The sequence below is a fragment of the Pantherophis guttatus genome, chromosome 1, assembly GCF_059756535.1.
Source record: "Pantherophis guttatus breed Tessera chromosome 1, ASM5975653v1, whole genome shotgun sequence".
Taxonomy (NCBI): Eukaryota; Metazoa; Chordata; class Lepidosauria; order Squamata; family Colubridae; genus Pantherophis; species Pantherophis guttatus.
In genome coordinates this window covers 280,073,367-280,100,777 of record NC_142063.1, presented here as the reverse complement: position 1 = coordinate 280,100,777, position 27,411 = coordinate 280,073,367, and the positions used below count along the sequence as shown (strand labels likewise).

Below are 27,411 nucleotides of genomic sequence, written 5' to 3'. Positions count from 1 at the left end.
ATAAATAATTTGCTGTGATATTGTTTTTCTACTATTAATTATATTTAAAGCAACTTAAAATAAACTTAATAATGATGCCAGATTAATCCATATTACCCTCCAGTTTTCACTGTTTTTAAAATGGCAATTCACTGACTAGAAGGGAAAGGATATAGCATGGCATGATTTAATGAGAAGATTGAAATACTAGATTACTTGCTGCTAAGCCAACTAGATGCAATTAGCTTTAATAGCCTTAAAATAATCAGATTATTTTAATACCTTTTTCCACCTGCCATAATTGAAAGCTTTGATGGAAAAATACTACTGAGGAGGCACAGTTGGCTCTAATCAAATGCAAAATGATACTATTTTTGGTAGAATAATATTTTTATTGACTATAGAACGTACTATAAATATTCATGAAGTGTTTGCTGATAATATAGGGTGTATATAATTAAGCATTTTGCTGTTTATTTTCACTTTTAAACTACAGGTAGTTCACGACTTACAACCACAATTGAGCCCCAAATTTCTTTTGTTAAGTGAGCTTTGCCCCATTTTACATCCTTTCTTGCCACAGTTGTTAAGTAAATTATTGCAGTTGTTAAGTTACTAACATGGTTGTGAAGTGAATCTGACTTCCCCATTGACTTTGCTTGTCAGAAGGTCTCAAAAGGCGATCACATGACCCTGGGACATTGCAACTGTCATACAGATGAGTCAGTTGCCAAGCATCTGAATTTTGATCAGGTAACCATGGGGATGCTACAGTGGTCGTAAGGGTGAAAAAAATGCTCCTAAGTTACTTTTTTCAGTTTCACTGTAACTTCAAGAGGTCACTAAAGGAACTGTTATAAATCAAGGACTACCTGAATCTCCCTTTTAAATCCCCATTCAATTGTTCAGGCATTTACTTGTCAATACCTTGCTATTTAATGCTCTTGCAAAAAGAAAGCAAAAAAATATGGCAATACGTTTATCTTGGGTCTATTAATAGGTTTGAGCTTTCATTTACCTTTGGCAGCTACATAGGCACTTCATAATCAAGATTTCCCATCTGCTCTGATCTGAATACGTAGAGTTGTGGTAGATTTCATCATTCAAGTTCATCATAAATGTGTTGATTCAGGCCTTCCCTACAGTTCAAAAAGAATACTGGTGTGATTATGAAATTGAATAAGATGTTGTGTAAATTAAATTTTGCCTTTTAAGATCTGGTAAATAATTCTGAAATTGTCTTTAGCCATGATGGCGAACCTATGGCATGCGTGCTACAGGTTGCATGCGGAGCCATATCAGTGGGCACGCAAGCCCAGCTCCTTTTCAGGCCTTCTGGGCACACCAGAACTAGGGAAACCAGCTGTTTCCTGCCTATGGGGGGGGGAAGGCCTGTTTCTTGCTCTCCCCAGGCTCCAGAGCCTCTCCAGGAGCCTGGGGAGGGCGAAAATGACCTTCCCTAACCCCCCTGGAGGCCCTCCAGAGGCCGGAAATGGCTGTTTGCCAACTTCCAGTGGGACTGGAAGGCCCATTTTTCTCTCCTCAGGCTCCAGAGCCTCTCTAGGAGCCTGGGGAGGGCGAAAATGGCTTTCCCCATCCCTCCGGAGACCAGAAACGGCCTGTTTGCCAACTTCCGGTAGGACCAGAAGGCCCATGTTTTGCTCTCTTAGGGCCCAGTCTCTCTAGGAGCCTGGGGAGGGTGAAAATGGCCTCCCCCCCCCGGAAGCTCTTTGGAGGCTGGAAATGGCCTGTTTGCCAACTTCTGGTGGGAGAGCAAAAAACGGAGGGAGGTAGTGCACGCATGCGTGAGGGGGTGGGGCACATATAATTATGGCTGTGGGCATGCATGCTCGCAACCCCCCCGCGCTCCCCCCGCTTTTGGCATGCAATGGCAAAAAGGTTAGCCATCACTGGCCTATAGAAAGATAAATAATTCTGTTTCTACCATATCCTACATAAATTTTAAACTGGTTTTATTTGACTATTATTTAATTTACTGGGCTTACAGTGATTGCATAGAATATTCTTAAACAGATTTGCAGAACTAAAATAACTCAGTTTTCAAAAACATATAGGCACAAGTTGACACTGCATGAAAACTGCCAAATACTCTATATGTGCCTCATTTGTTTCTTCTCCTTCTGCTTCATTTTTGTCATTTCTGCAACTGTCCATTGTGCATTTATTCTATCAAAGATCCCCCAATTCTCAGTAATAAACATGAGTATTTAAGAAAGCATGGGAGATGCTTTCTTAACCAGCAATCAGAAACACTATCAATGGATATAACCCAATAAATAATGTGAAGCTTTGAAATAAATATTGGAGCTAGATGAAAATCTATAGGACACCAATTATAAATGCAGTCTGTCTTTTCTAAAGACTATCATTTGATAGTAAACTCTTTGAAAAATGTGAGAGATGACAACATTTCATAATGACTAAAGATGTCCTGGATTTTACTACAATTCTGCCATTTCACTGTCTGGGTGCTTGCACAGCGTCTGATGTTTAAATCAGTATTTCATCTTGTCACTGGTTTTTGTAGTTTTAAAAGATACTACTGATTCCAGGCTAGTAAATTTTCCAGACCTAAAAAGGATTTTGACTTCCTTAGTTTTAATATTGATAAATGTGCTTATAACGGGCACAAAGCAATTATCCTGGTATTTTAGCTTTTACCTGTGAATTTGCAATTATATAACTTCAATATAAGTATTTGAGGATACTTATCCCCAAATGAACATCCCCAGCAAATGTGTCTCATTGTTTTATATACATTTGTGTCTTTGTGTGTGGATCTCCTCTCCTCTAAGTGCTAATCCTTATGTAACAAAATTTGTTCCATTCACAAGCATAAGAAAGAAGTATGGAGATTCAAGAAAAACCGAAATGCAAAAATATTGTAAGGGAAAAGGGCAAAGATGGATCAATGAGGATTGAACACATTTGGTGGTCCTAAAATGTCAGTTGACTTTTGTGGAAGGAAGGGGAGAAAATAACAGCAAAGTAAGAAAGAAGGAAAATACCTTGAAGTACTTTGGAAAGGATAGGGGCTAGTTGGCTACAACTCTACTTTAAGACTTACTGCAAGTTTCTCTTCTGAGGTAAACTTGAATGGAAATAATAAACCAAAACTCCTCAGAGGGAATGGGCCAACCAAACATAACTAATTAGTAGTTTTTCATTAACATTTCTCAGAGCTTCTGGTTATTGAAATAACTTTGCTATGCAGTTAAGCCTGGATCATTTCATAGACTTGAAATTATTATTGACGTGCTGAAGAATTTTGGCTAAAAAGCATTGTAAATCTTAATATTATGGAACAATTTTAACTAAAAAGACAACCTTTCTAGCTTCATTTTAAGATTTATTTATTTAGATTTTTTTTATCCCACCTTTATTATTTTTATAAACAATGCAGGAAACATTTATTTGTTTGTTTGTCAGATTTAGAGACAGTCACTCACAAAGTGGCTTGGTGGTGTACAATTAAAAACATTAAAACCATACAAATATATTTCAGTGAAAACAAGTACAGAACAACTAACATTTTTTAAAAAGCAGGGGGACGACTTCAAGGCAGTAACCAACCCCAATGTTGCATGCTCCTCTACGAGCCTCATATGTGTTAGCAGAGCCAGGACTTTAAACTCTTCCAAAAAGCCAGGGGAGTGGGGGCTGCCTCACCTCTGGGGGGAAGATATTCCAAAAGGCAGGCATGATGGCAGAGAAGGCTCTCTTCCTGGGCTCCACCAGTTGAAATTCTTTAACTGGTGGTGTCTGTAACATACTTTCTCTTCTTGACTGTGTGGGACAGACTGATATAATGGGGAGAAGACAGTTCCACAGGTTCACGGTCCCATGCCATGTAGGGCTTTAAAGATCATAACAAATACCTTGAATTGGACCTAGAAGCAAACTGGCATTCAAGTGTTACACACGCCACTTTGAGGTGCCCAAAATTGCTCATGTGCTGATGTTCTGTACAGCTGGTTACACCATAACAGTGGGCCAAAACCACTCAGCCAGCTTTCCTGCCTAAGATGGGACTAGAACTCAGTCTCCTGCTTTCCAACCTGGTGCCTTAATCACTATACTTAATTGGCCCTCAGTTTAGATTACTAAATTAAGTGGCTTGTTTTACAGTATAAAATTTATAACGAGGTTACAAAATAAGTAGGAAATAACTTGGCCATCAACAGAATTATTCTCTGCCATCATTACTTTGTATGGACGGCTGCTCCTGTCTACCTAGAAACAATCTGTTGTGCTAACAAATATAAAACTTCTGTTTTACGTTCCTGTTACATAGAATCCTTTTCGTTTACAGAAACAATGGTTTTCACTTGTCTTAAGTCCAAAATCCCATCCGGTCACAGGAAACACTATGTTTCAGTTCAGTTTTTGGTCATCCACAGTCTTTGCTACCAGCCGTTCCTGACTTCCTTACCCAGTTTGCTCTTTACGCTTGTCATTCCTACCTTGTTATTAACCAATGCTGCTCCATGTCTGTCCTAAGCATTTTTTTGCTTCCTGCTGTGTTGTGTTTTCTTCCATTTCAAACAAAAGCTTGCTGTTCTCACTTCCAGAATCCTGGTTTCTGATTTTGGATTCATATGTGCCGTTAGTTATTCTCACATATATGCAATTCATTTGCTATATAGACCACTCTGCATTGCGTGTTAACCAAGCAACTGACCAGTTTTGTTCCCCACCAATGCTGCATTATACGTACAATATCCTGGCAGAGAACTCCTTAACATTTTGCATGCCACAGTACTTGCTACAGAGGTCATGGGATTTAACCACCAGAAGCCCAGTAACTGCTTTCACTTTAAGAAGAGAAAACATGAGATAGTCTATAAAATGATACTAAACATATTGGACTGGATATAAAGACAGTCTTTATATAGTTAAAGTTAGTTAACTAATTAAAACACGCTAGATTTGTTGCTTAATTAAATGAATATTTTATAAATGCATATTCTCTCCCCCCCAAAAAAACACATTTTTCGATTGATTAAATTACTGAAATTTTCTTTTAATTGATCTGAATTTGTCTCTTTCTAGAAAACAATAAATTGTACATTTCAGAGCAATTTTCTTCTGTCCCTTAACAGATTGTTCATAAAGCTGTGTCTCTCAATTGGATGTAGTATAATCTTTCAAAATTAGATAAAAGTTTAATGTTTTATCATTACTGTAAAACAGTGGAAGCCTCAGCTACAAGACTTCTTTTAGATTGGTGATCATAGAATACTGTATGCTATTTTTAATTCATTACTACTGTCATTTATTTTTCAACTATAAAAATAGATACAGAGCTGTTTCCTGTTGCCATTCTAAAGAACCTTTCTGTTTAAATTAAATATGATTATTTCTGAACAACATCATGGAATCTGCTTGCAGCTTGCTTTGTTGAGCATTTTAAAATGAATTCTGCATGATATGGGACCATTATTTCATCCATAGAGTAAGCATATTGAAGATTCCTAAAATGTTATTAATATCTTATTTTTTTCTTGTGTTTTTTATAAGCATCTTAAACTAAATTATGCTTCTTAATTCAGCAGTTTCAACTTACTATCCAATATTCTTTTCAGCAGCAGTTGCTTGTGGTTCTATTCACATCCTTGACACTTGACTGTCAAGCTTATTATGCTAATTGCATAATGTTTCACAAACGTTTTAACATTTATTCAGAATGTACATTGTCTTTCTTCTTCTACTACATTCTTTGTTCATCAGAAAATAAGAAATTTACAGTTCCACATGTTGTAGTTGATTTGTTTGTTTGTTTTTTGCTGCTATAGTAAATTTCAATTTAAATTGATCTTCATTTCCCTTCTGTAGTTTAAAAATTGGATTTTCAAAACACTTCTGAAATCTTTGCCGTCTCCCTTATTTACTTGATCTTTCCAGGAATATTTTTAAAATATAATATAACTAGGTATATTTAAAACCTGCATTAAACCTAAATCTATACTTGGATTTCAATATTGGCCCATGGAGTTGGAAATACTTTCTTTAAAAAATGATCTCTTTGATATCACCTATGACTTCAGTAAATTTGACATCAATAAATCTAACAGATTCCAAATTTTCTCTGGATTCCTCATGAATCCAGTTCAATCTAGTTGGGCATGCCAGTTTTTAATGCATGTCTCCAGAATTAAAATACCAACAAGGTGGAGAAAAATTGCAGTTCTGAAGCTGTTTTTCATTCTTTCTGCACAAACTTATATTTCTTTTTCAAGAATTTTCACCCGGCTTTCATACTGATTCTGAAATTCCTTGAAGACTTGGGTTGCACAATATTGGAGAATTCAATTTCTTTATTTTTCTTAATAGGAGGCAGCACAGATGGCAAGCAAGCTGAGGAGCAATCTGCAGCTGCAACTGGAGAAGAATCTTATCCTTTTTGTAGGGAACCAAGTTATTTTGAAATCCCTACAAAGGAAGCCCAGCAACATTCACAAACACCTGAGGGCACTATTCATGAGATCCCAACAAAAGATACACACATAGCAGGGGCGGGGCATGCTTCATTTACTATTGAATTTGATAACAGCACCCCAGGAAAAGTAACCATCAAAGATCATGTCACAAAATTCACTCCAGATCAGCGTCCCAAGCCTAAGAAGTCTCCTTCTGGTGCTCAGGATCTCTCTGGGCTTCAAACTGTGATGATGGCACCGGAAAGTAAAGTGGCAAACTGGTTAGCACAAAACAATCCCCCAACAATGATGTGGGAAGCATCAGAAGAAGACTCAAAAAGTATTAAGAGTGATGTTCCAGTCTACTTGAAGAGACTGAAAGGTAAAATAAATAATTTCAGCTTTATTTCTTTTGCCTTGAACACATAATATAAGTATACTTGCTAGAAATGTATACAATTACTACACTTCGTTGGGATTCTTATAGGTCAAAACTTTTTAATCAAAGCATTTTGATTAATAGCAAATTGTACCAGGACCAAAACATTGTGCTTGTCAAAGCTTGTGATGTTAACTGAAACATTATTACAGTTACAAAATAAACATTTCCTTTAAATCCTGTATACATAAACTGATATAATTTTCCAATAATGTTTTATAATAGAATTCAAGTAAAAATAGGATTTCTGGCATTTTTGTATTCATAACTAAAAAAAACAAACAATGTTTTCAGCTAAAAGTAGATGTAATAATTATAATGGTTAAAATATAAATATAAAGCCAATGGGCAGGTTCCAAACAACAGTTCTATGAATATAGGACATTCTAGAATTTTGTTTTGTTTTTTGTTTTAAAAAAAGACCTTGTGTTTTGGATATTTTTGGAGGTGGTCTTCAAAAGTTGTGATCTAATGTTGATGGGTTATCAGAAGGTTTTGTATTGCTGAGTGTAGAATGCATTGCAGCAACGTACAGTATTGCACATCTTGTGTGCAATCCTTAGCCGTGTTTTGTTACTACTTCCACCCTTGACTCCTAGATAATATGCATGTAAGAGGCCAAAAAACAATTACTGACTATGAAGTAATTGTTATGAAGACTGTTATGAAGATGAAAGCATGTTATTCAGGGTTTGTCTTTCCTGGTCAAGAAAGAATATTGAAATTTACTCAGTATCTAGATCACAACTGTTTTTTGTTGGGGGTTTTTTTGGAGGGAAAATAGTGCATTTTTACAGCCAATCAACTTTATGGAGAAACCTTGAGAAATTATTCAATTTATGTAGGGGAAATTCTTGTTGATCATCTTGGCATTTTTTTTACTGTAAAGACTTCCATATTATATAGTTGCTTTATACTTATTCGGGTAGATATTTTATTTTTATTTAGACATTTTTCCATGTGATTCTAAACTGCATTTTAAAATCAGATATATAAAAATTTATATTACCGTATTTGGCTCTGTTTCTACAATAAATTTTCACAAGAACTATTTAATTAAAGCAAAAAAAATCTTTAAGTTTTGTCACTATTAATGCAAATGAAGGAATGTATTTTGGAAACCCAAGGGATAGGTCTAAGTTTTCTGCAGATTAACAATTAACAGGTGTAAAACCCATACAATAGTTATTTTTGCTTTCTACTTTTAATGAACATTTAGAAGTAAGTTTTCTTTCCTGGTTCATGAGGTGTTTTTAACAAGGAGTTAATATACTTTGGTTGAAAATTAAGTTCTCTCTTGTGCCCTCATTTTGGTAGTATAGTGTTCAGATTTCATCAGAACATGATTGGTTAAAAACAGAATGTCTTTTGAATAAGGCAATTCAAACGCTTGGTGGTGAGCTGGCAAATGACTCCATTATTGTATAGCAAGTCTGAATGAGTGTGTTGTTGCTATGGGAAGCCTGAAGACTTGATAACTAACGAACCGTTGAGCTTCTAACAGAGAACCAAATACTGTATTTGTATTAACTTTGGAATGCTCTTTTTACATTATGCTGAATATAGAGAGCTAGATTTTTCTTTTCTTTGTCTTTGCAGGAAATAAGCATGATGATGGAACACAGAGTGATTCAGAAAATGTTGGAGCACACAAGCTCTACAGTAAACGTGCTACACTTGAAGATCATTTAAAGCATCATTATACTGAACAGAAAAAATTACATTCAAAAGCTCTGAATGTAGAGAAACATGCTGATCAACCTGTTTTAAGTCAGACTGCCTTTATGATTGAGTTCTTTGATGAAGGCCATCCCCGGAAGAGGCGATCGTATTCTTTTTCTCAAAATATAGGAGGTTTCTGCCCTGAAACACCTTCTCCAGCATCCCTTGCAAAAACTGAAAAAGTGAAACCTCCCCCATCATCGGCACAGAACAGCTCCGCCCAGCACAGGGCGGTGCATGCAAAACTTCTCAAGCAAAAATCAGAAGAGCCTTCTGCTGCACTACCTTTCTTACAAAGTGCATTGTTAAGAAGTTCAGGAAGCCTTGGGCATAGACCAAGTCCAAACGAGGACATGGAGAAGAAGCTAAAAACTCAGCTTGTTTCAGTGAATCTTGAAAAGGATGATGATGACCAAAGTGATAAAGGTACTTACACTATTGAACTGGAAAATCCTAATGCAGAGGAGATGGAGGCACGCAAGATGATTGATAAGGTAAGCCATATAAATGTTGTTATTTTAATTAACTATTATTTGTGATGGACTTGATAGGATAATAACTATAGTAATGATTATTGGACTAAAGGTGTTGTGATATATTTCTTGAGAAAGATACTACTCACAAAGCAAAACTGTTACTATGTTGTACAGTGTTTTCCCAAGCTGTTGCTAGTACACAGTTCCAGTTTTGCTTAATCCTAATGTACTGCTTTAATAGTGCCATACATTTGCCTTGTTTTTCAAACTTAGTTTTCCAGAACTGATATGAATTTATGTCCTCAAGTTTTTTTATTTCCTCCAAAGCAGATGAAATGAAATAAGGTAATATTGCCTGATTTATAAGTTGCCTTGTATTGAGTTTATAATTAAATATTTTTAAACAACTCTTATAGTTAAATGCCAGTATAAATCAAGATTGTTCTATGTTGCTTAACTTGTGCACTCCTTTTTAAGTTATTATATTTTTCGGACTATAAGACGAACTCCCCCCCCCCAAAAAAAGTGGGTGGAAATGTCTGGGCGTCCTATAGAGTGAATGTTGCCGAAACCCCACCCACCTGCCAGCCCCCACCCTTTGGCCTCTGCGTCCCAGCAATTTGCCTCTTTGCAGCAAACAGCCTGATCAGCTTCAGCACAGCCTGATTTAGCACAAGCAGCTGATTGGCGGTTGGATTGGTCTCGCAGAATACTGACAATCAGGTGTTCCAGGCTGCGGGGATTGCCGCCACTGCCTATCACCGCCTCAGCGTGCCCCATTTTCAGCCTCCACGTGCCCCATTTTCGGCCTCCCATCTCCCGTTTTCAGCCCATTCCAGGCGGTGGGGATCATTGCTGATCGCCGCCGTTTGGCGGTGATAGGCGGTGGCAGCCACAATCCCCACTGCCTGGAACGGGCCGAAAACAGGACATGTGGAAGCTGAAAATGGGGCACGCAGAGGCAGCAATAGGCGGCGGTGATGGGTGGCGGTGATCCCCACAGCTGGAACAGCTGATCGTCTGTATTCTGGGAGACCAATCCAACCTAGTATTTGGGGGGGGGGGGAATTCTGCAAGAACTTGATCAGTTTTTAATTATTATAACTACTGATTTTTCATTTTGTAGAAAAAAAGTCCATAAATGATATAAAATTAAAAATTTGTAGTTTTTAATATAGAGGTAGAAAACGTTATTCATAACCAAGAAAACAGAAAAAAAGAACAACTATGACAACCAGAATAGCACATGTTGTTTTTAAACTCCTGTAATGCTTATATCATAATTTTCTGGTTACTATCCTTAGAGATAAAATCCCCATCTGAATGGACATTACAGTAGTTCTAAGGGTCCTATTAGGCTACAACTTACTTTACAGATCTAGTGTGTAATACTTCAAAGGAGCTGATAGTTCACAATATTATATACAGAATGAGTTTGGGGGGGGGATTGTACTACAATTCTAAATACACGTCTAAGAAATACAATATTTGAAAAGTGTGTGTTTGTGTGTATGTATATATTTTCATTCAATAGAGTATTTCATATATAGGTCAAATTGAGAAACCAAGTATTCTTTAATGTTTTATTATCTGAGACATGTGAGTCACTGTTTTTTAATTATTAATCTTTACTACTTCTTGTGAATTATTCCATGTTTGCACTTCTTAACATGTGCATTTATGTATAATCCTTAAAGTTTAAATACAGTAAATTGTCTCAAATCTGTGTCTAAATCAGTCTGCATCTGAATGATCTAGGATAGAAATAAGACTTGAACAAGAAAGAAAGTAGTCTTCTTTGAAACTCGGTTTTGCTCTTATTCTCTGATGACTTTAGTACCAGGAATGAGAGACACATGCAGGTACTATATTACATTTTTCCCCTCAGGTTAGAAAAATGAATTCAGTGCAGGTAGCAGTGAAGTCCTGCAGTTCTGGGTTACTTTTGTCAGTTTTATCACTTGCATTGTGGAACATGGTGAAGTCCTTTCCAATAGCTAGTTTGGTATTTTGTTAGGAGTATTGAATGCTCCCAGTCTAGTGCTCTATGAAGAGAGAACCAAGGTCAGAATGGGAATTGCACAATTTGGAATGGAGAGGAGAGGGTCCTAGCGAAATATCTCTTTGTCTCTCCCTCCTTCCCCCCTTCCCTTCCCCTCCTCTCCATCAGTACATTCATAGCAGTAGTGAGTTTCAAACCCCGTCGCTACCTGTTCGCTCACCGCTGCCACTACCAGTTCGCCCGATCTGGGGCGAACCGATAACAACCCACCACTGATTCACAGGTACTGATACAGATATAAATAAATAGATACTGATCTTAAACAAATTTTGTTTATGCCATAGCTTTAGAGAATTAGGTTTAAAAGGCTTAAAGTTACCTTGTATTATCTGATAACAGGTTCCATGAGGGCCTTGCAAAAATACGAAAGAAATAGTGACTATTTTGTCATTGGTATATTGCTCAGTCATGTTGTGCATTAATAGAATAAAGATGAATTTTTAGGAAAAAAAATATTGCAGTGGGAAACTGATCAAACGTACAGATTGCACTTGGTGAAAATGTTTTAAGTTCTATAGTGAGGGGGGGGACGGGAACGACCCTGAGAGCACACTCTTGGAGGCATTTTCTGGTTTTAAAGGATTTGCCAAACAGGATGGAGTAGGATGGCAGCCAAGCTCATTGCCTGTATTTAAAATCATTGGCAGGCTGCCATGTACCTATTGGCATTAGCCGGGCACAGATGCTACATGGACCCACACCTGACCCATTGTAAAATTTCCTTAAAGGAACTGAGGGGATGAAGAAAGAAGAGAGAGGGGTCTGGGCAGAGAAAATTGGCAAGGGAAGGAGGAGTTGGATCACAGTGGAAAGAGAAAATTAGCATGTACACGCACAAAAAGAGCTGATCTCAACAAATGGGAAGAGAGTGGAGGACAAAGTAGAGCAATTGGACAAATGGAGGAAGAGGAAGGGATTGGGTATCTTATTTTAAAGCTTGAAAAGAGATGAAACAATAACATCACAAAGAAAGAGGCTTATAAAAGGGTTTCCTGTATCCAAAGTCACAGGAAAAGGCAGCTGAGGAAGGGAGTTAGCACTAGATTTGTAAAAGTGTGGGAAAATCAGTGAAAATTCCTGTATCTGAGATAAATCTTCCCTGGATATCTTCCTTGGATATCTTCCTCAGGAAATACAAACTAGATTAAAAGAGAAGGTTTTAAATAATAACCACATCAATAGTGAAGTTATCCATTTACAGTAGAGTACAGTACTGCTGTTCGCCTATATTGTATGACCTGAAAGGTCTTTTATAATATAAGTGTTCCATTGAAATAGCTTCCTATTTCAAACAAATCCAATGTCATAGATTAAAATCATGCCAGGTTCCAAATCTCCTGGGAAACTGGTTGTTGCTTGAATTAGTTTCATCAACCTGCCCTCACCCCCACCCAGTGGTGGGATTCAACTAATTTAACAACCGGTTCTCTGCCCTAATGATTTTTTTCCAACAGCCAGTTCACCAAATTGCTCAGAAAGTTAACAACCGGTTCTCTCAAAGTGGTGCGAACTGGCTGAATCCCACCACTGCCCCCACCCCCAAACTGAAATACAAATTTCTAAAATCTCATTTTGCATAACCATGGCTAACAGTCTCAATTGTTACGGCGATTTTTGTATTGTATTTAGATTTATTTGCATTGGCTGCTTCTTAAATAGGCGCAAGTCAAATATTAATAGCTCTATTTGTACTCTGAGTTCGAGTATATACTTGAAAGTACAGCATATATGACTGCAGTCCAGTTTCCCATGTGATGTTGATGACAAAATAATCTGAGCTGACTGTGTGTGTACACTTAAAACTGAGAGAGAGGAAGAATCTGTACATACTCAAGGCTGATTTAGACTTGCTCACATACCTACACTGCGAAAGGCTTATTGCAAACCTCCCAAATCCCAACTGCACTGTTGTGCGGAATTGTGTTGATTAGTCAATCCAACTTTCTGTTCTGTGCTTACTGTTTGAGGGACCACTAGCTTGAAGGTTAAAATTCACTGACATATAAAAAGAACGTCTTGAATGACAGACCCATACGTTTCCTCATGTTCAGTGCAGAAGAAATCTGCTCTGATCCTTAGTGTTTCTAAGTAACTGGTACTGCTTGAATTATTATAAATACCATGTTTAATATTAGTAGATGTGTACGTTCCTGTTTTGATAAATTGAATTGCAGTATATGTTTTGATTTTCTACTTCTATGTTACCCATATTTTATATATTATGTATTATTGTACTGTATGTTGTATTAGTATTTTGTTACTATTGTTTACAATTATTTTTATTCATTTTTCTTTAGCATTGTTGTGTGACCTAATTCCATCCATTTTTATAGATTTGTGCTGATTGTTTTCTGTTGTTCTGACAAATTATATAATCAGCTGTCAGTGTTCCTTTTGTCAAGAATCTCACAAAGGTTAAATGTGTCTTTAATGACAACAGTCTCTTTTACAATCCCAGTTAAATGCCATGGTTTAACTTAATGCTGTGATATTCTTTACATTTACATTTTTTTTTATTTTTAGAAATATTTCACTTATTCAGAGTGATATTTGCTATTATGCATTCCTGTTATACAGATATGATTCATTATCGTGTATTTAATAATGTAAAGAGAATGCTTCTTTAGCTCCATATTCCCATTGTGTATTTGCTACTAACCAGTAAGAATATGCTTATTATATATGATAATGTAGTCATGGTTATGTACTTCATTAAATCCTGCATATTTTCATCTTCATTCTCAACTGAAATAAAATCTGAGCCAAATCAGAAATTATCAAAATTTGTATTAGTAATAGTAATTAGTGTTAATGACAACAGCAACAACTAAATATTCAACCTGTATACTGTATCATGAGGAAGCTGGAAAATCGGAGTAAAGATTGATCTTTGATATGCTGACAACACAACTCTTCTCTCAGAAACCAAAGTAAGCGTGAAATCAAAAACTTTAAAGAAGAAAGTTAAAATTTGGTCTCTTCTTTTTTTTTTATTGAAAAGTTTTAAAAAGTTTACATATATATCCCCCCCTTCCCTCCACCCTCCCCAACCCTCCCCCTCCCACCCACCCCCTCCCTACTTCCCAGAGCAAAATACAGGGTATAACATTCAACAATCATAATCTAACATAGTCTAATTAATTATAACCTCTTACATCTCTAATACTTTAACTCCCCATTTACCAAACTAAATTTGAATACATAATAACATCTCTCTATCTATTCATAAGCTATTTGAAATTTTTTAGTCCGGTATTTATTTTGAATATAATCTATCCATCTTCTCCATTCTATCATATATTTCTCATTTGAATAGTCCTTCAAATACGCTGAGATCTTTGCCATCTCTGCTAAATTTGCCACTTTAAATATCCATTCTTGAGTAGTAGGCAAATCTTCCTTCTTCCAATACTGCGCCACCAACAATCTTGCTGCAGTTATTAAATTCAGGATCAAATTAGTGTCTATAACCGTACAATCCGTGATTATACCCAACAAAAATAACTGTGGAGTAAACTTTATCCTCTTTTTAAGAATATTTTGAATAATCCACCAAATTTTTATCCAAAATGCTTTAACCTTTTTACAAGTCCACCATACATGAAAATAAGTAGCGTCATCACAATCACATCTCCAACATTTAGATTGTAAATTCGGATACATACAAGCTAACTTTTTGGGATCTAAATGCCATCTATAAAACATTTTGTAAAAGTTTTCTCTCAAATTTTGCGCTTGTGTAAATTTTACATTTCTTACCCATATCTTTTCCCATGTTTCCATCATTATTGCTTGTTCAAAGTTTCGTGCCCATTTTATCATACAGTCCTTAACTAACTCTGTTTCCGAGTCTGTTTCTATCAATATATTATACAACCTTTTTATATGCATTTGACTCTGGTCTCTAATTTGTTTTACCAAATTTTCTTCACTTTGTATAAGTCAATACTTTATTCTTTTAGTCCCAGAGTCTTAATTCTTTAAAGCAATGTCCATTAGAGTTAAACAGGGCTGACAGCTTTAACAAGTTAACAAGCACTTTCTTCTTTAACTTTCACTTTCCACGCCCTTAACAGGCCAGCGCCATTTTCTTTCAACTTTTTCCCGTTCTCATCAGACCCGAAAGAAACAATATTCAGCTGGAGTTAAAATTTGTTACTTGCAGTTATAATGTGTCCTGTCTTTGCTCTGCCTGCTTTTAATCCAAATTTGTTAAAAAGTTGCTTGCAGGGATGGTCGCGGTGTCTTGTTCTGCATGAAGCAGACACGTCCTGGATTCGGAGCTCTACCAGGTTCCTGGGGAGCTCTCACCCTTCGAGCTCCAGGATTGTTCCTGGAGCTCTTGGGGAGCTCTACCCGCACCCGGCTGCTCTCTTTCCCCTCTTTTCCCTAGGGGAAAGTTTCTAAGCCTCTAGACAGCTGATTTTTGCTGTTCTAGCGGCTTAACGAAATCTCGGGGCTAGGGCTCCTAAAGGAGCGACCGCCGACGCCTGCGGAGCCACCGGAAGGCCTAAAAAAATTTGGTCTCTTCTTGAGCATCAAAAACACCAAGCTCATTGTAAGCAAATGTCAAAATAACAATTCGTGAGTGTCAAAATTGGAATTGATGGTGAAAAGACAGAATACATTAGAATTGACAGTGAAGAGATTGAATATATGCAAGACTGCATTCCTTCTTAGAATCGCAGATTGATCAAAGCAGTGAAGGCAATTTAGAAAGTAAGATTGATTGATCAAAGCAGGAAAGGCAGTCCAGAAATAAATTGAATTGCCCTGGATCACACAGCAGTGATGAACATGAATCGAGTATGGAAAAGCAAGGACATTAGTCTGGCAACTAAACATGGCTGCACTGTGGCTAGACATTAAAGCCAACACTAGCCAAACCATAAAACAACTAAAAGAAGCCATACAAGACTGGGAAAATGAGGAGAGAAGTGGTGCATAGAATCGCCAAGAATCGGGACTTGATTGAACATCATGATCAATAGGACCACATAAAAATGAATGCATTACAAACCACTTTTTTCAAAGGATATGTTCAGTCCTAATTACGAATAATTTAAAGACCTATCTTGAGGATGGGACTCATTTTATATGAGATTCATGACAGAGCAGTGTTCTTGAAATTAAACAGATTTGTTTGGCTAGATAGATGACTTGCCTGGGCACCAGATGCATATTAATTTCATAAAAGGGGAATAGAATAGATACTATTTCAGAGTCGATGTCTGTATATCTAAATATATGTATTTTACATAGTTATTTATGTATTAAACAGATTTATATGACTGTTCATCCTAGAGGGTGGTGAAAAAGTGATAAAATATAAAATATGCTATGATAGAGAAGGCATGAATCCAAAAAGTGACCATGTGACTCTTTCACTGAGGGGATCCAGAGCATGCCTCTCCTGAATTCTTTTATGAAGCTCTGAAATTTCTGTTACGTGCTTAGGATGCGTTCCTGATGCAATATATTGGAAACATTTTTAAATTTACCGGTAATTTAATAAATTCATATACCATCTGACTCTCAGAAAATATATCTCCCTGCATAAAAAGGATATGGATAGCTCAAGATCCCAATAAGTGATCCTGTGAACAAAGAACATAATGTACTTCTAATCTTTTCCTTTTCAAGTGTTTCTTAAGATGCATGAGGGCTCAAATTGTGTGGGATGATGAAGTTGCGTAGGACAGGCTTATCTGCCTTCAGCCTTCCAAGTACTTCTTTACTTCAGATTTAGGCCAAACCATGATGACATGCAAAGTCTGGAAGGAATTTCTACACACCACTTAGCTTTCCTATGTGGAAATAGACTCAACAGCCAAGGCATGTGTATAAAACTGTATTTTTATAGAGAAATTTTTGCTTTTGCTGGCAACTAATGAAAAGTATATGTAAATCATATACAAGTAATGTTGCTTAAAAGAAAAGGCTGAATATTAAATTTTCTTCCAGCACACAAGGGAAATTATATGTTTTTCTGAAGTTGTGTTTCATGTTGAACAAGAAAAAATAAATAACATTAAGAAAGTTCATTTTTGATTTAACATACTGCTTTTCTGCATGTACAATATAATATGCATGGTTCTTTTTCCATCTATTTTACCCTTTTAGGAAATCTGGGAGAAAATATAGATATATGAATTTTACAAATAGGTTCCTTATTTAATGGGCAAATAGTTTTAATATGTATTTTTTATTTAAGTAGGGCCTACCCTTATTTATCGTGTGGCTTCTGAAAATATATATGAATGTCATGTGTAGATAGATAGCTGTAGTCTTTTCTTGCTGACCACTTATTCAGCAACCATGACCAATCCTCAAAGTTTTGGCTGTCACTACATCCCTGTTGTGATGTGATTGTAATTTGAATGCTTGGCAACCATCTTGCACTTATGACGGTTTCCATGGTCATGTGATTACCATTTGTGACCTTCCCTACCAGCTTCTCAATGGGAAAGGTGTTAGGGAAGGTCTCAAGTCATGGTAATCTCTCCCTTAGAACTTCTGCACATGCACCATGCCATGCCATCTACACCTCAGTCTTCCTGTGTGCACTTCCTGCTATATCCCTCCAGCTTCCCGTACTCAGGTCATAGCACCCTCTCCCCTGCCATCCCCCAACTCGAGCACAACCTGCACTGTCCCTCCCAAGCCCTCCCCCAGCCTCTCCCACTCCCCTGCAGCAGCCCCATACTCCTTACCTGGGACTTACCTGTTTTAGATTACATGTGATCTCTCCCGGCATTTACTTGGAACTTCCATGACTTTGGTTTCCTGAGAAAGACCCGTGTATCTTCAGGCTACAATGGCAACTGGTACTACGGGGATTGTTGTTGCTAAGCAATGCAGTCACTTGACATTATTTATTTATTTATTTATTTATTTATTTATTTATTTATTTATTTATTTATTTATTTATTAAATTTATATACCGCCCTATTCCTGAGGGACTCAGGGCGGTGAACAGCGAACGATAAAACGGTCATTATACTTCATGACCGCGTCATTTACCAGCAATCCTGATCCCAATTGCCAGAATAACCTGAGGACTAGTTATTGAAGTTAGTTATTGGAGAGAGCAGAGATCCTCAGGATGCATTTCAGCTGCAGTTGTCAATTGTAGATTGTAGGTATCTCAGATCTGACTTGGCACTATACTTCATAGTAACGAGAAATTGTTGAAAATCTAGGAATAAGCCCTTGTTTCCATTTTGACTATTCTCAGGTAAATATCAGAACAAAAAAAAAATAGAAAAGTAAAAAAAAAGAACTCCCAAATATTAAGAATGGAAAAATAAAAATAACAGTTTAGTATACTCAGATAAACAGCAGCTTACCAAAATCCAGTCCTAAAAAGGAAAGTTTACCAGGTAGCTATAAATCATTAATGCTGAAGTGAGGCAGCTTCCCTCAGGAAGGAATAATATCCTATTATGTTATTAAATTAAGTCACTCTTTTAATCCAAACCATATCATTGGTTTTCTGTTAATTTTAAACTTCAGTAACAGTATAATGTTTGCATGCATGCTTATCTTGTGAATGGCTTTACATCAAAGATGTAAATATTAACAAAATTATTTATTATGCTCAGAAAAATAAACACAGTCAGACTTTCTTACTACTTACCCGGGCCATAGTGTGTATTAGGAAGAAAAATTAAACATTAAAAACATTAAAATTAAACATTAAAAACATTTTTAAAAAATCCCAGAAGATTATGTCACACCATTTCCATACTGTTAAGAAAGACTCAAATTTGACTTTGGGGAGTATTCTTTAATAGAAATGATAAAGTTCTAGTTCTTTTAAAAGTCTCATATAAACAAAGATAGAACTGAAAATAAGCTATAGATAGTGATGTAACTTCATTTCTAATTAGGAAATATATTTATAATTTTTGCATAAGTGCATCCTTATGAAGTGCTAAGCACCCTAGTTCTAGAAAATATATGTATAATGTGGAGAAATATATTGCTATTTTTTTCTTCACAAAATCTCAATATTTAGGATCCCCAAATTTCATGTGGCATACAGATTTTTTCCATATGATACTAGAACATATACTGTATGTAAATGCAATGGCACTTTATTAGCAAATAGCAAGACTTTACAGGTAGTCCTCAATTTACGACCACAATTGAACCCTAAATTTCTGTTGCTAAGTGAGACATTTGTTAAGTGAGTTTTGCTCCATTTTACGACCTTTTTTGCCACAGTTGTTAAGTGAATCATTGCACTTGTTAAATTAGTAACATGGTTGTTAAGTGAATCTGGCTTCCCCGTTGAGTTTGCTTGTCAGAAGGTCGCAAAAGGTGATCACATGTCCCCAGGGTACTGCAACCGTCATAAATATAAGTCAGTTGCGAAGCGTCTGAATTTTCATCACATGACCATGGGGATGCTGTAATGGTTGTAAATGTGAGAAACGGTCATAAATCACTTTTTTCCAGTGATGTAACTTTGAAAGGTCACTAAACAAACTTGTAACTCGAGGACTACCTGTATGTATGTATGTATGTATGTATGTATGTATGTATGTATGTATACATGAAAAATCCACACTTTTTAATGTTGAGCATGAGATCCAAATTAATATTTTAAGAATGCTCAGAAATAGTATTCACTTACCTTTTTTAACATTTTGAATTATGGCTCCCCATGCTATATCAAATAATTTTTATACTTTCCTTTGATTCTGAATCCCTTGAGTGTTTGGAACTAATACAATGTGATGGATTATGGCACAGCATTTAAAAAGCCTATCAGTGTCTTCTGTGGCAAAGCAAATACTTAGAAACATGCTGTGGAATAGAGAGGATTTAATAGGTTGGAGTAAGCAGTTGATGCAATTTGCACATATTAAATGTGGAGAATTTTAAGCTGATCTCCACTGAAACAGACTTAAGTTTTAAAAAAAGGATTTTTCTGTTTGTGCTCAAGGTGGTTTAAGTTCTTCCTCAGGATGACAAATAAAAAGAAGAGCATTGTGGCACTACTACAGTATAAATGTATGATAATATACACTTTTCATCAAATGTATGACATCTCCTTATGTAGAGGATTTTATCCAAGGTGAAAGCTTTTATAAAGTCACAGCTTTCAGATTTTAACGGATGGTTCACATAACAAACACACAAACAAAAGAAATCAAACAACATGACTTTAAAAAAAAAAGAAAATAAAATGAAATACTTATTACAATAAGCATTTAAATATGATATATTGTTTAGAGTTTTTCTAAAGACATATGCTTCTTTCTTCAAATCAGTACATATTTAAATTTGCATGAAATTTTAAAATCTGGTACTTTTTAATCCCTGGATAGAAGAAGATACTTTTCAGATCTAATTCTTGCCAGATAATTTCAGTGCCACATAAAAATATCTTTTGGAGCAGTAGCACTAATTGCTGTTTTTACAAATCTTCACTGATGTCATTGTTATTGCAAAGTTTAATTGCTTGGATTCCATACATTTATGCCAAGCATTCATCCAGGTGTTAAAGGAGCAAGAACAGAAATGTATCTAGTTTTTATGGTCCATTTCTTTCATAACAGAATATATCATTTAATCCATGCAGTAATAAGCACATGATATACATTATTATATTATATTATTATTATTATTATATTATTATTATGCCGCGTAATGTGGTGAGCTCCCGTTACTTGTCCCAGCTTCTGCCAACCTAGCAGTTCGAAAGCATGTAAAAAATGCAAGTAGTAAAATAGGAACCACCTTTGGTGGGAAGGTAACAGCGTTCCGTGCGCCTTTGAAGTTTAGTCATGCCGGCCACATGACCACGGAGACGTCTTCGGACAGCACTGGCTCTTTGGCTTTGAAATGGAGATGAGTACCACCCCTTAGAATTGGGAACGACTAGCACATATGTGTGAGGGGAACCTTTACCTTTATACATTACACACAAATCAAAAGCTTCAGTACATGAGGCACAAAAGGATTACTTAAAACATTTCTTATTAAGTAATTCTTATTTTGTTTAAAATTACAGCATTCATATATTCAGGTGAGACTGATTTTATGGGTGCAATCCAGTGGTATATTTCTGTCACTAGAAACAATTTATCCATCTTTCTGCAACAAGCCCTCACAAAGCCTAAAAATTGTTTCCAGGACTTCTCTAATCTGTTTCACTAGATTTGGGAAATACTCTAGAAATTGCAGCGGAGGCAAGAAAGTCTTCTTGTATTAAAGGAAGGCTCCTTAGGATCATATTTTGATTTCATTCAAAGAAAATATTAATAATTATTTTGAATCTCTAGAATTGGAACACATCAGTTCTACTTTGAATAGCAAATCATTTCATAAGATTTTGTGTCACAATTAACTGTGAAACTATGTCTTTTTAAAAAAAAAACAGCCTTATAAGCACTCGCTTTATATTAGTGGCAGTACCCGTGCATTCCCATTGGACACTACAAAGGAGGCTTTCAGTTAATGTATGATGATTTGTTTTGTTTTCAGGTTTTTGGAGTGGATGACAGCCAGGATTATAATAGGCCTGTTATCAACGAAAGCCAGAAAGATTTAGTAAAAGATTGGGCTATTAATTCTGCTACAATAGTGCTTGAAGAAAAAAGACTACTGAGTACAACTGGATTTCTTGATACAGAGGTAGAAATCAAATTTTGATGGGTCTTCTTTTTCCTTCCATTAAATGAGAGGACCTTTTTAGAGTCAGTGTTAAGTAGCTAGTAAGAGCTATTAAATACTTTATTATTATATAATAGTAATATTTCTTTATTCTTTATTAGAGCTTATGTATAATCTCTTAGTTCTTAAAAAGCTATCCTCACACTTGCTTTTGTTCTGTTGCTATTCTATCTGCATATACACCATAGCACTGACACACAGGATTTTTGGAAACTGAAAGAACCTAAATACTAGCTTTGTTGTATAAATATTACCATTCCTTTTATTATTTGATTATAGTTATTGGAAAAAATTTACAAGTCAAAGAAATATCTGCAGAAACAAAGCAGAGATGAAAAGAATTTGCTGTTTCCAGATGGAAATTGTGTCATACTTTTGGAAGAAATTTCAAACGTTCTATAGCACTACACTAAAACTTGTTGATAATTTTTCACATCCAAAATTCTGCACACATGCAGATCTAAACCGCATATCAACAGATGTCAGTATTCATCTGTTTTAAAGGAATATGATGGAAAGAAACATATCCAAAGCTTAAGATGGCTTGTTACATTAACATCTATGATATACGGTTACATTTTTCATAATTAACATTATAAATTAATAGCCCTTATGTGTTATTCTCAAACATTCTTATTTTGGTATTTATATGTTCTTTTGCACTTTTGTTTTTATTTTGCTTATACTTCTTTTCTTACAAAACTTCAATCTCCTCTTTATCTTCTAGAATGTAATCTTGATGCTCTTAATTTTCATATTCAATATTTCTATATAATAAATTTTATCCTAAACTCTCTTAATAGTATATCTATTTTTATCCTCTTGTTTAAGATATTTTTTATAAATAATAATTAAAAAGATAAAAGTCAGTAATAAATACTGATTTAAAGTAGCTTAAATTGACAATAAGACTTTAGTAAAGGAGAGGAAGCATCAGAAATGGTGGTGGTTTTCATTAATTCAATGTTATTCAGAGATGTTATACATCCCATCCTAACACTAGTGGGGAAATTCCTATCAACCTTTCCAAACTAGAAATCTAGGCTATTCTTAAAGCAGTTTCGTGTACATAAGCCAACCAATCACTGCTGTTTTCTCAAATCAATCTTTGAGGGTTAATGGTACTATTCTAATAAACATCCCGCACATTCATAATTTGGAATGAAAAATTTTGAAGTGGAAGCAAGTATGATAGCTTAGGTTTCTAAACTATCATAATTAAATTCTAAAAGAAAGCCTATTTGGTCTAGTTTGAGTTTTAGAGAATGATAAAACCTGGAATGTATCTAGGTTTACATGTTTGTCTGAAAAATCTATTGACTGTTTAAATAGCATTAAAACAGGCAATTTTTATGACAAATATCAAATTGCCATGTTAGTAAGATAGCAGTTGGTTGTGAATAATATAATTTGCCTAGCCCTGACATGAATATAGCAGATGCCAAACTGCATTCATTCATCTACATTGTGACTGCTATTCAAGAACAGTCTCCCTCAAATGTGAGTTGAGCTTTGCAAACAATTTATAATAATTTGTGGGTTTACTTTCAGTTTAAGTATTAATTTTTCATTATCAGATTTTAGATGTTTCTTAGTTTATTTTTAATGTTTTTAGTTTATTATTTAACACAACATATTATCAATTTTTATCTATTTTTCCACATTCCATAATTTATTTTTGTAACTGAGAAGAGCTAGAAGCCTCTGCATCTGTCCATAGTTTTTCATTTGACCATTAGAGATAATGTGTTTTACTGAACTATTAGGATAGTTAAACATATCATTGTTATAAATATTTTGTATTTATAAAATGCAGAACATATTTTGAGCTTTTATTAGTATTGAAAGAATGTTAATATCCTTTAGAATCTGTAGTAAGTGACTCCATAACATATCCATAGCAACCCATATATACATATTCCATATGTCCTTTAACATGAATATCATCAATAAAAGTCCAGCTGTTTTTAGGCCCCAAAATAAATCTTGAAGTAAACAAAAAGAATCTAATGTGTGGAATCATGGGATCTAAGCTTTTCAGGAGTTAAAACTCTGCATTTCTGAAACTGACATATGGTGTAAGTAACAAGAAATTATTGACTTTCAGTATGTTTTCCCTGAATATTTTAGGAATGCAGCAAAAGCAGCATTAACTTTTACTTAACATTAACTTTTCAAAGAAATTAGTTGGAATGTACACTTTCATTCTGCTTTTGAAATTTAATATAATTTTTCCCCTTTATTTTTATTTTGTCTTGAGAATAGATTTTTAGGCCTTCGTGGTTTGTGCCAGTCTGATCATTTGAAGGAAATGCAATATAAAGTAGAATTTTTGTTTCAAATCTAAACAAAAGCATATACATTTTAGCAGTCACATGTTCACCATCTGAGCATAATTCATTTTCAAATTTTATCATATTCTATTTGTGATACCTTTTTATATCTTTCTCTTAATTGTGCATATGAGAACTATTGAAAACTAAACCCCTGTGCAGTCAGTTGTTCTCTTGATTTCATTTTCAGCTCTACTTTTTCCAATACTAACAAATCTTTATATTTTAACCATTTTTCTTTGCCTGCTATTTTATTTTTCTATAAAACGCTTGTTGGGCTGAGGCCCATAAAAGTATATCTGAGTATAGTGTTGATTTGTATCTATTCCATATTTGTAATATGGCATTCCTGAAGAATCTAGTTTCTCCAGGCAGTTCATGTGGTAGCATTTTGTTCATTGTAAACATTTCTCAGATGAATAATAGGTGACCCTCCATACGTATTAATTGTAATATGTGTTCTGGCATGTTCAGTACAAAGAAGGGGCTTGATGTGCTGAGTAGAGCCAAAATAAATCTTTCTTAAACTCTAACAGAGTTCCTATTCTGCAGATAACCAGATTCAAAAGGGAAAATATGATTCAGAGCATACCTCAGTAAGCATGAACCACTGTTGACACCTCCTTAAAAATCCAGTGACTGTTTTTCTGGGAGTGGACCATAGCATCTATGTTGACCCAGAGAAAGATGGTACTCTTTTAAGGAGTTGCTAACAGGTGCTATGTGATATAACATAAACTTTATAATCACCCCAACTTCAGACCTGGATCACTGCAGAGCTGCGTACTCTTGCTCTCTCTGTTATCCAGGTACTTATTTCACATCTCTCTGGCTTTTCTGAAATTTGGCTCTGTGACTGTGACCAAAGCACCTGAAGGCAGGACAAGAAGCAATGGATGGAAAGTAATCAAGGAAAGAACCAACCTAGAACTAAGGAGAAGTTTCCTCACAGAACAATTACCGTATTTTTCAGAGTATAAGACACTCCGGACTATAAGACGGACCTACCTTTTTTGGGGAGGAAAACAAGATATACACTAGTGCATGGATATGGGAAATAATATGAAATTTTACCAGTTTGGAACTGTTTTAAGTTTTTTTCTTTGCATAGATTGGTATTGTAATCAGAATCAGTAAGTTATTCAGCACGCAATCTGTTAGATGTAAAGCTTTTTTTCCCTCTCTCTTTATTTTCCTTCAGGTAACATTTTAATTAAGTTAGTGAAATGCTTTTTAAATTCCAGCTAATTGTTGATTCTAGACAGAAATTTTACAATAAAAGGACACAAAGAAGAAAATAAGACTCACAAAACACTCACAATAACTCTGCCTCTGCCTCCCAGCAATTTGCCTTGCAGCAAACAGCCTGCTTTAGTTTCGTTTTCAGGCTGATTAGCACAAGAAAAAAAAAATCTGCCTCCCAGCAATTTGCCTGCTTGCAGGAGGCCCGCGCGGCAATAGGCAATGGCAATCCCCGCAGCCTGAAACAGCTGAGGGTCGGGAAGCTGAACTAACCGACAATCAACTGCTTGTGCTAATTAGGCTGTGCTGAAGCAGAAATGAGCTGCTTGCTGCAAGGAGGTAAATTGCTGGGAGGCAGAGGCCAAAGGGTGGGGGCCGGCAGGTGGGCAGGGCTACATTCAGACTATAAGACGCACCCAGATTTTCACCCTCTTTTTTGGGGGTGAAAAGTGTGGTTTATAGTCTGAAAAATACTTGCCTCTAGAAGTTGTAGGTGCTCCAACACTAGAGATTTGTCTGAAATGGTACTGCATAGAGTTTTCTGCTTGAGCAGGGTGTTGGACTAGAAGACCTCCAAGGTCTCTTCCAACACTGTTATTCTGTTACTGATCCCCTTTGGTGTACTGTCCCAAAGAGAAAAGTTCAAATGGTAACACACTATCTGTGTCATTAACTGATATAATGAAGATTGATATCCTTCAAAATACAATAAAACCCTTGAATTTTATACCTGCCGGGACAATTTATTCCAGAAGAAGAAAGCAAGAGGTGCAACAGAAAAGATCAGAGGAATGGATGAAGCAAAATATTCTGATACTTTACATCTACTTCCTGCTGTTTCACCAGTTGGGATGCATGTCCTAAAGTGGTGGACTCATTGCCTATCAATGCACATCAATTTGTGGTTCTCTCCAGGAAATGCTTGGTAATTACCTGTTGGCTGATCCTTGGAATGAGGTCAGCCCTCTTTTGATGCTGTTCCTTTGGAAGGTGATGTAAGAGTGATATTCTTGGATGAGTATCAGAATCAATTGGGTAAGGGATTTAAGCTCTACCTGTGGAACTTAGGGAAGCAGCTGTCAGAAAAAAAAGCTAGTTGCTACTTCAGGAGTTACAGCCAATTTTTGAGTTAGATAATATGATAAGAATTTTCTGATGCTGGGATGAACACTATGTGTGTGTATTTTAAGTATTCCATTGATGTGGGCAAGGTCTCTATGGAACCAGGACAGATAGTAAAAGATTTGGTTTTGCAGAGCATTATAGAGAAAGGGAGATTAATCTGATGGAAATGTAAACATAATGAGCAATTTAATTACCAATCTGGTGGCCATATTATTTATCAGGCCTACAGAGTTATCTTTTTTTTTCCCCCAAGAATTTTTTATTTTCAAACAAAAACAAAAACAACATAAAAGCATCATCTTTTCAAACAATTACAGACAGTGTAATTGTTTGTTAGCCTCCTTTTGTGCTCACAAAATCTTCAAAATATCGATATATGACACATGTTTCTTTTCCCAAAAAACAAATTTTTATACATTTTATCTTAATTTCACTTCATGTATCATATTTCATCTCCATGTTTTATTTTCTATCCAACGATAAAACAAACCCCATATCAAATAATAATGATTATCTTCCTGTTCTCTTATTTCAAATGTCAATTTACTCATTTCAGCACACTCCATCATTTTCTAAATAATTTCTTCATCAGTGGGTATTTTCTCTCCTTTCCAATTTTTTGCAAATACAATTCTAGCCGCTGTTAAAACATTCACAATTAAATATTGCAGTTCTCTATTATATGTCTCTGGTAAGATCCCTAATAAAAATATCTCAGGCCTACAGAGTTAACTTAATCTTGTAAAAAAAAAACCCTGATCTTGTGACTCTATAATATCAGATCAGCCTAAAATAATAAAGATCCTCACAATTTGCGTATAGAAACATACTTGGTCAGTATAACAAAGACCAAGGTGGCATCAGATTACACAGGTGGGCTATGATAGCTAAAGTAGCCAGATGGATT

General features: G+C 35.6%; 1 protein-coding gene across 15 annotated transcripts in view; it reads left to right on the top strand.

The window, feature by feature from the left end:
* CEP170 (centrosomal protein 170) overlaps nucleotides 1–27,411 on the top strand; it is a 94,398-nt gene that overhangs the window by 35,753 nt on the left and 31,234 nt on the right. For 9 of the 15 annotated variants that reach the window (XM_060692378.2, XM_087882982.1, XM_087882980.1 and 6 more), the window contains exons 8-10: nucleotides 6,334–6,801; nucleotides 8,458–9,074; nucleotides 21,616–21,765. In XM_060692378.2, the coding sequence (XP_060548361.2) occupies nucleotides 6,334–6,801; nucleotides 8,458–9,074; nucleotides 21,616–21,765 (1,235 nt within the window). The remainder of the gene's footprint in view (nucleotides 1–6,333; nucleotides 6,802–8,457; nucleotides 9,075–21,615; nucleotides 21,766–27,411) is intronic. The other 6 variants (XM_087882987.1, XM_087882986.1, XM_087882985.1 and 3 more) reach the window with 1 other exon arrangement.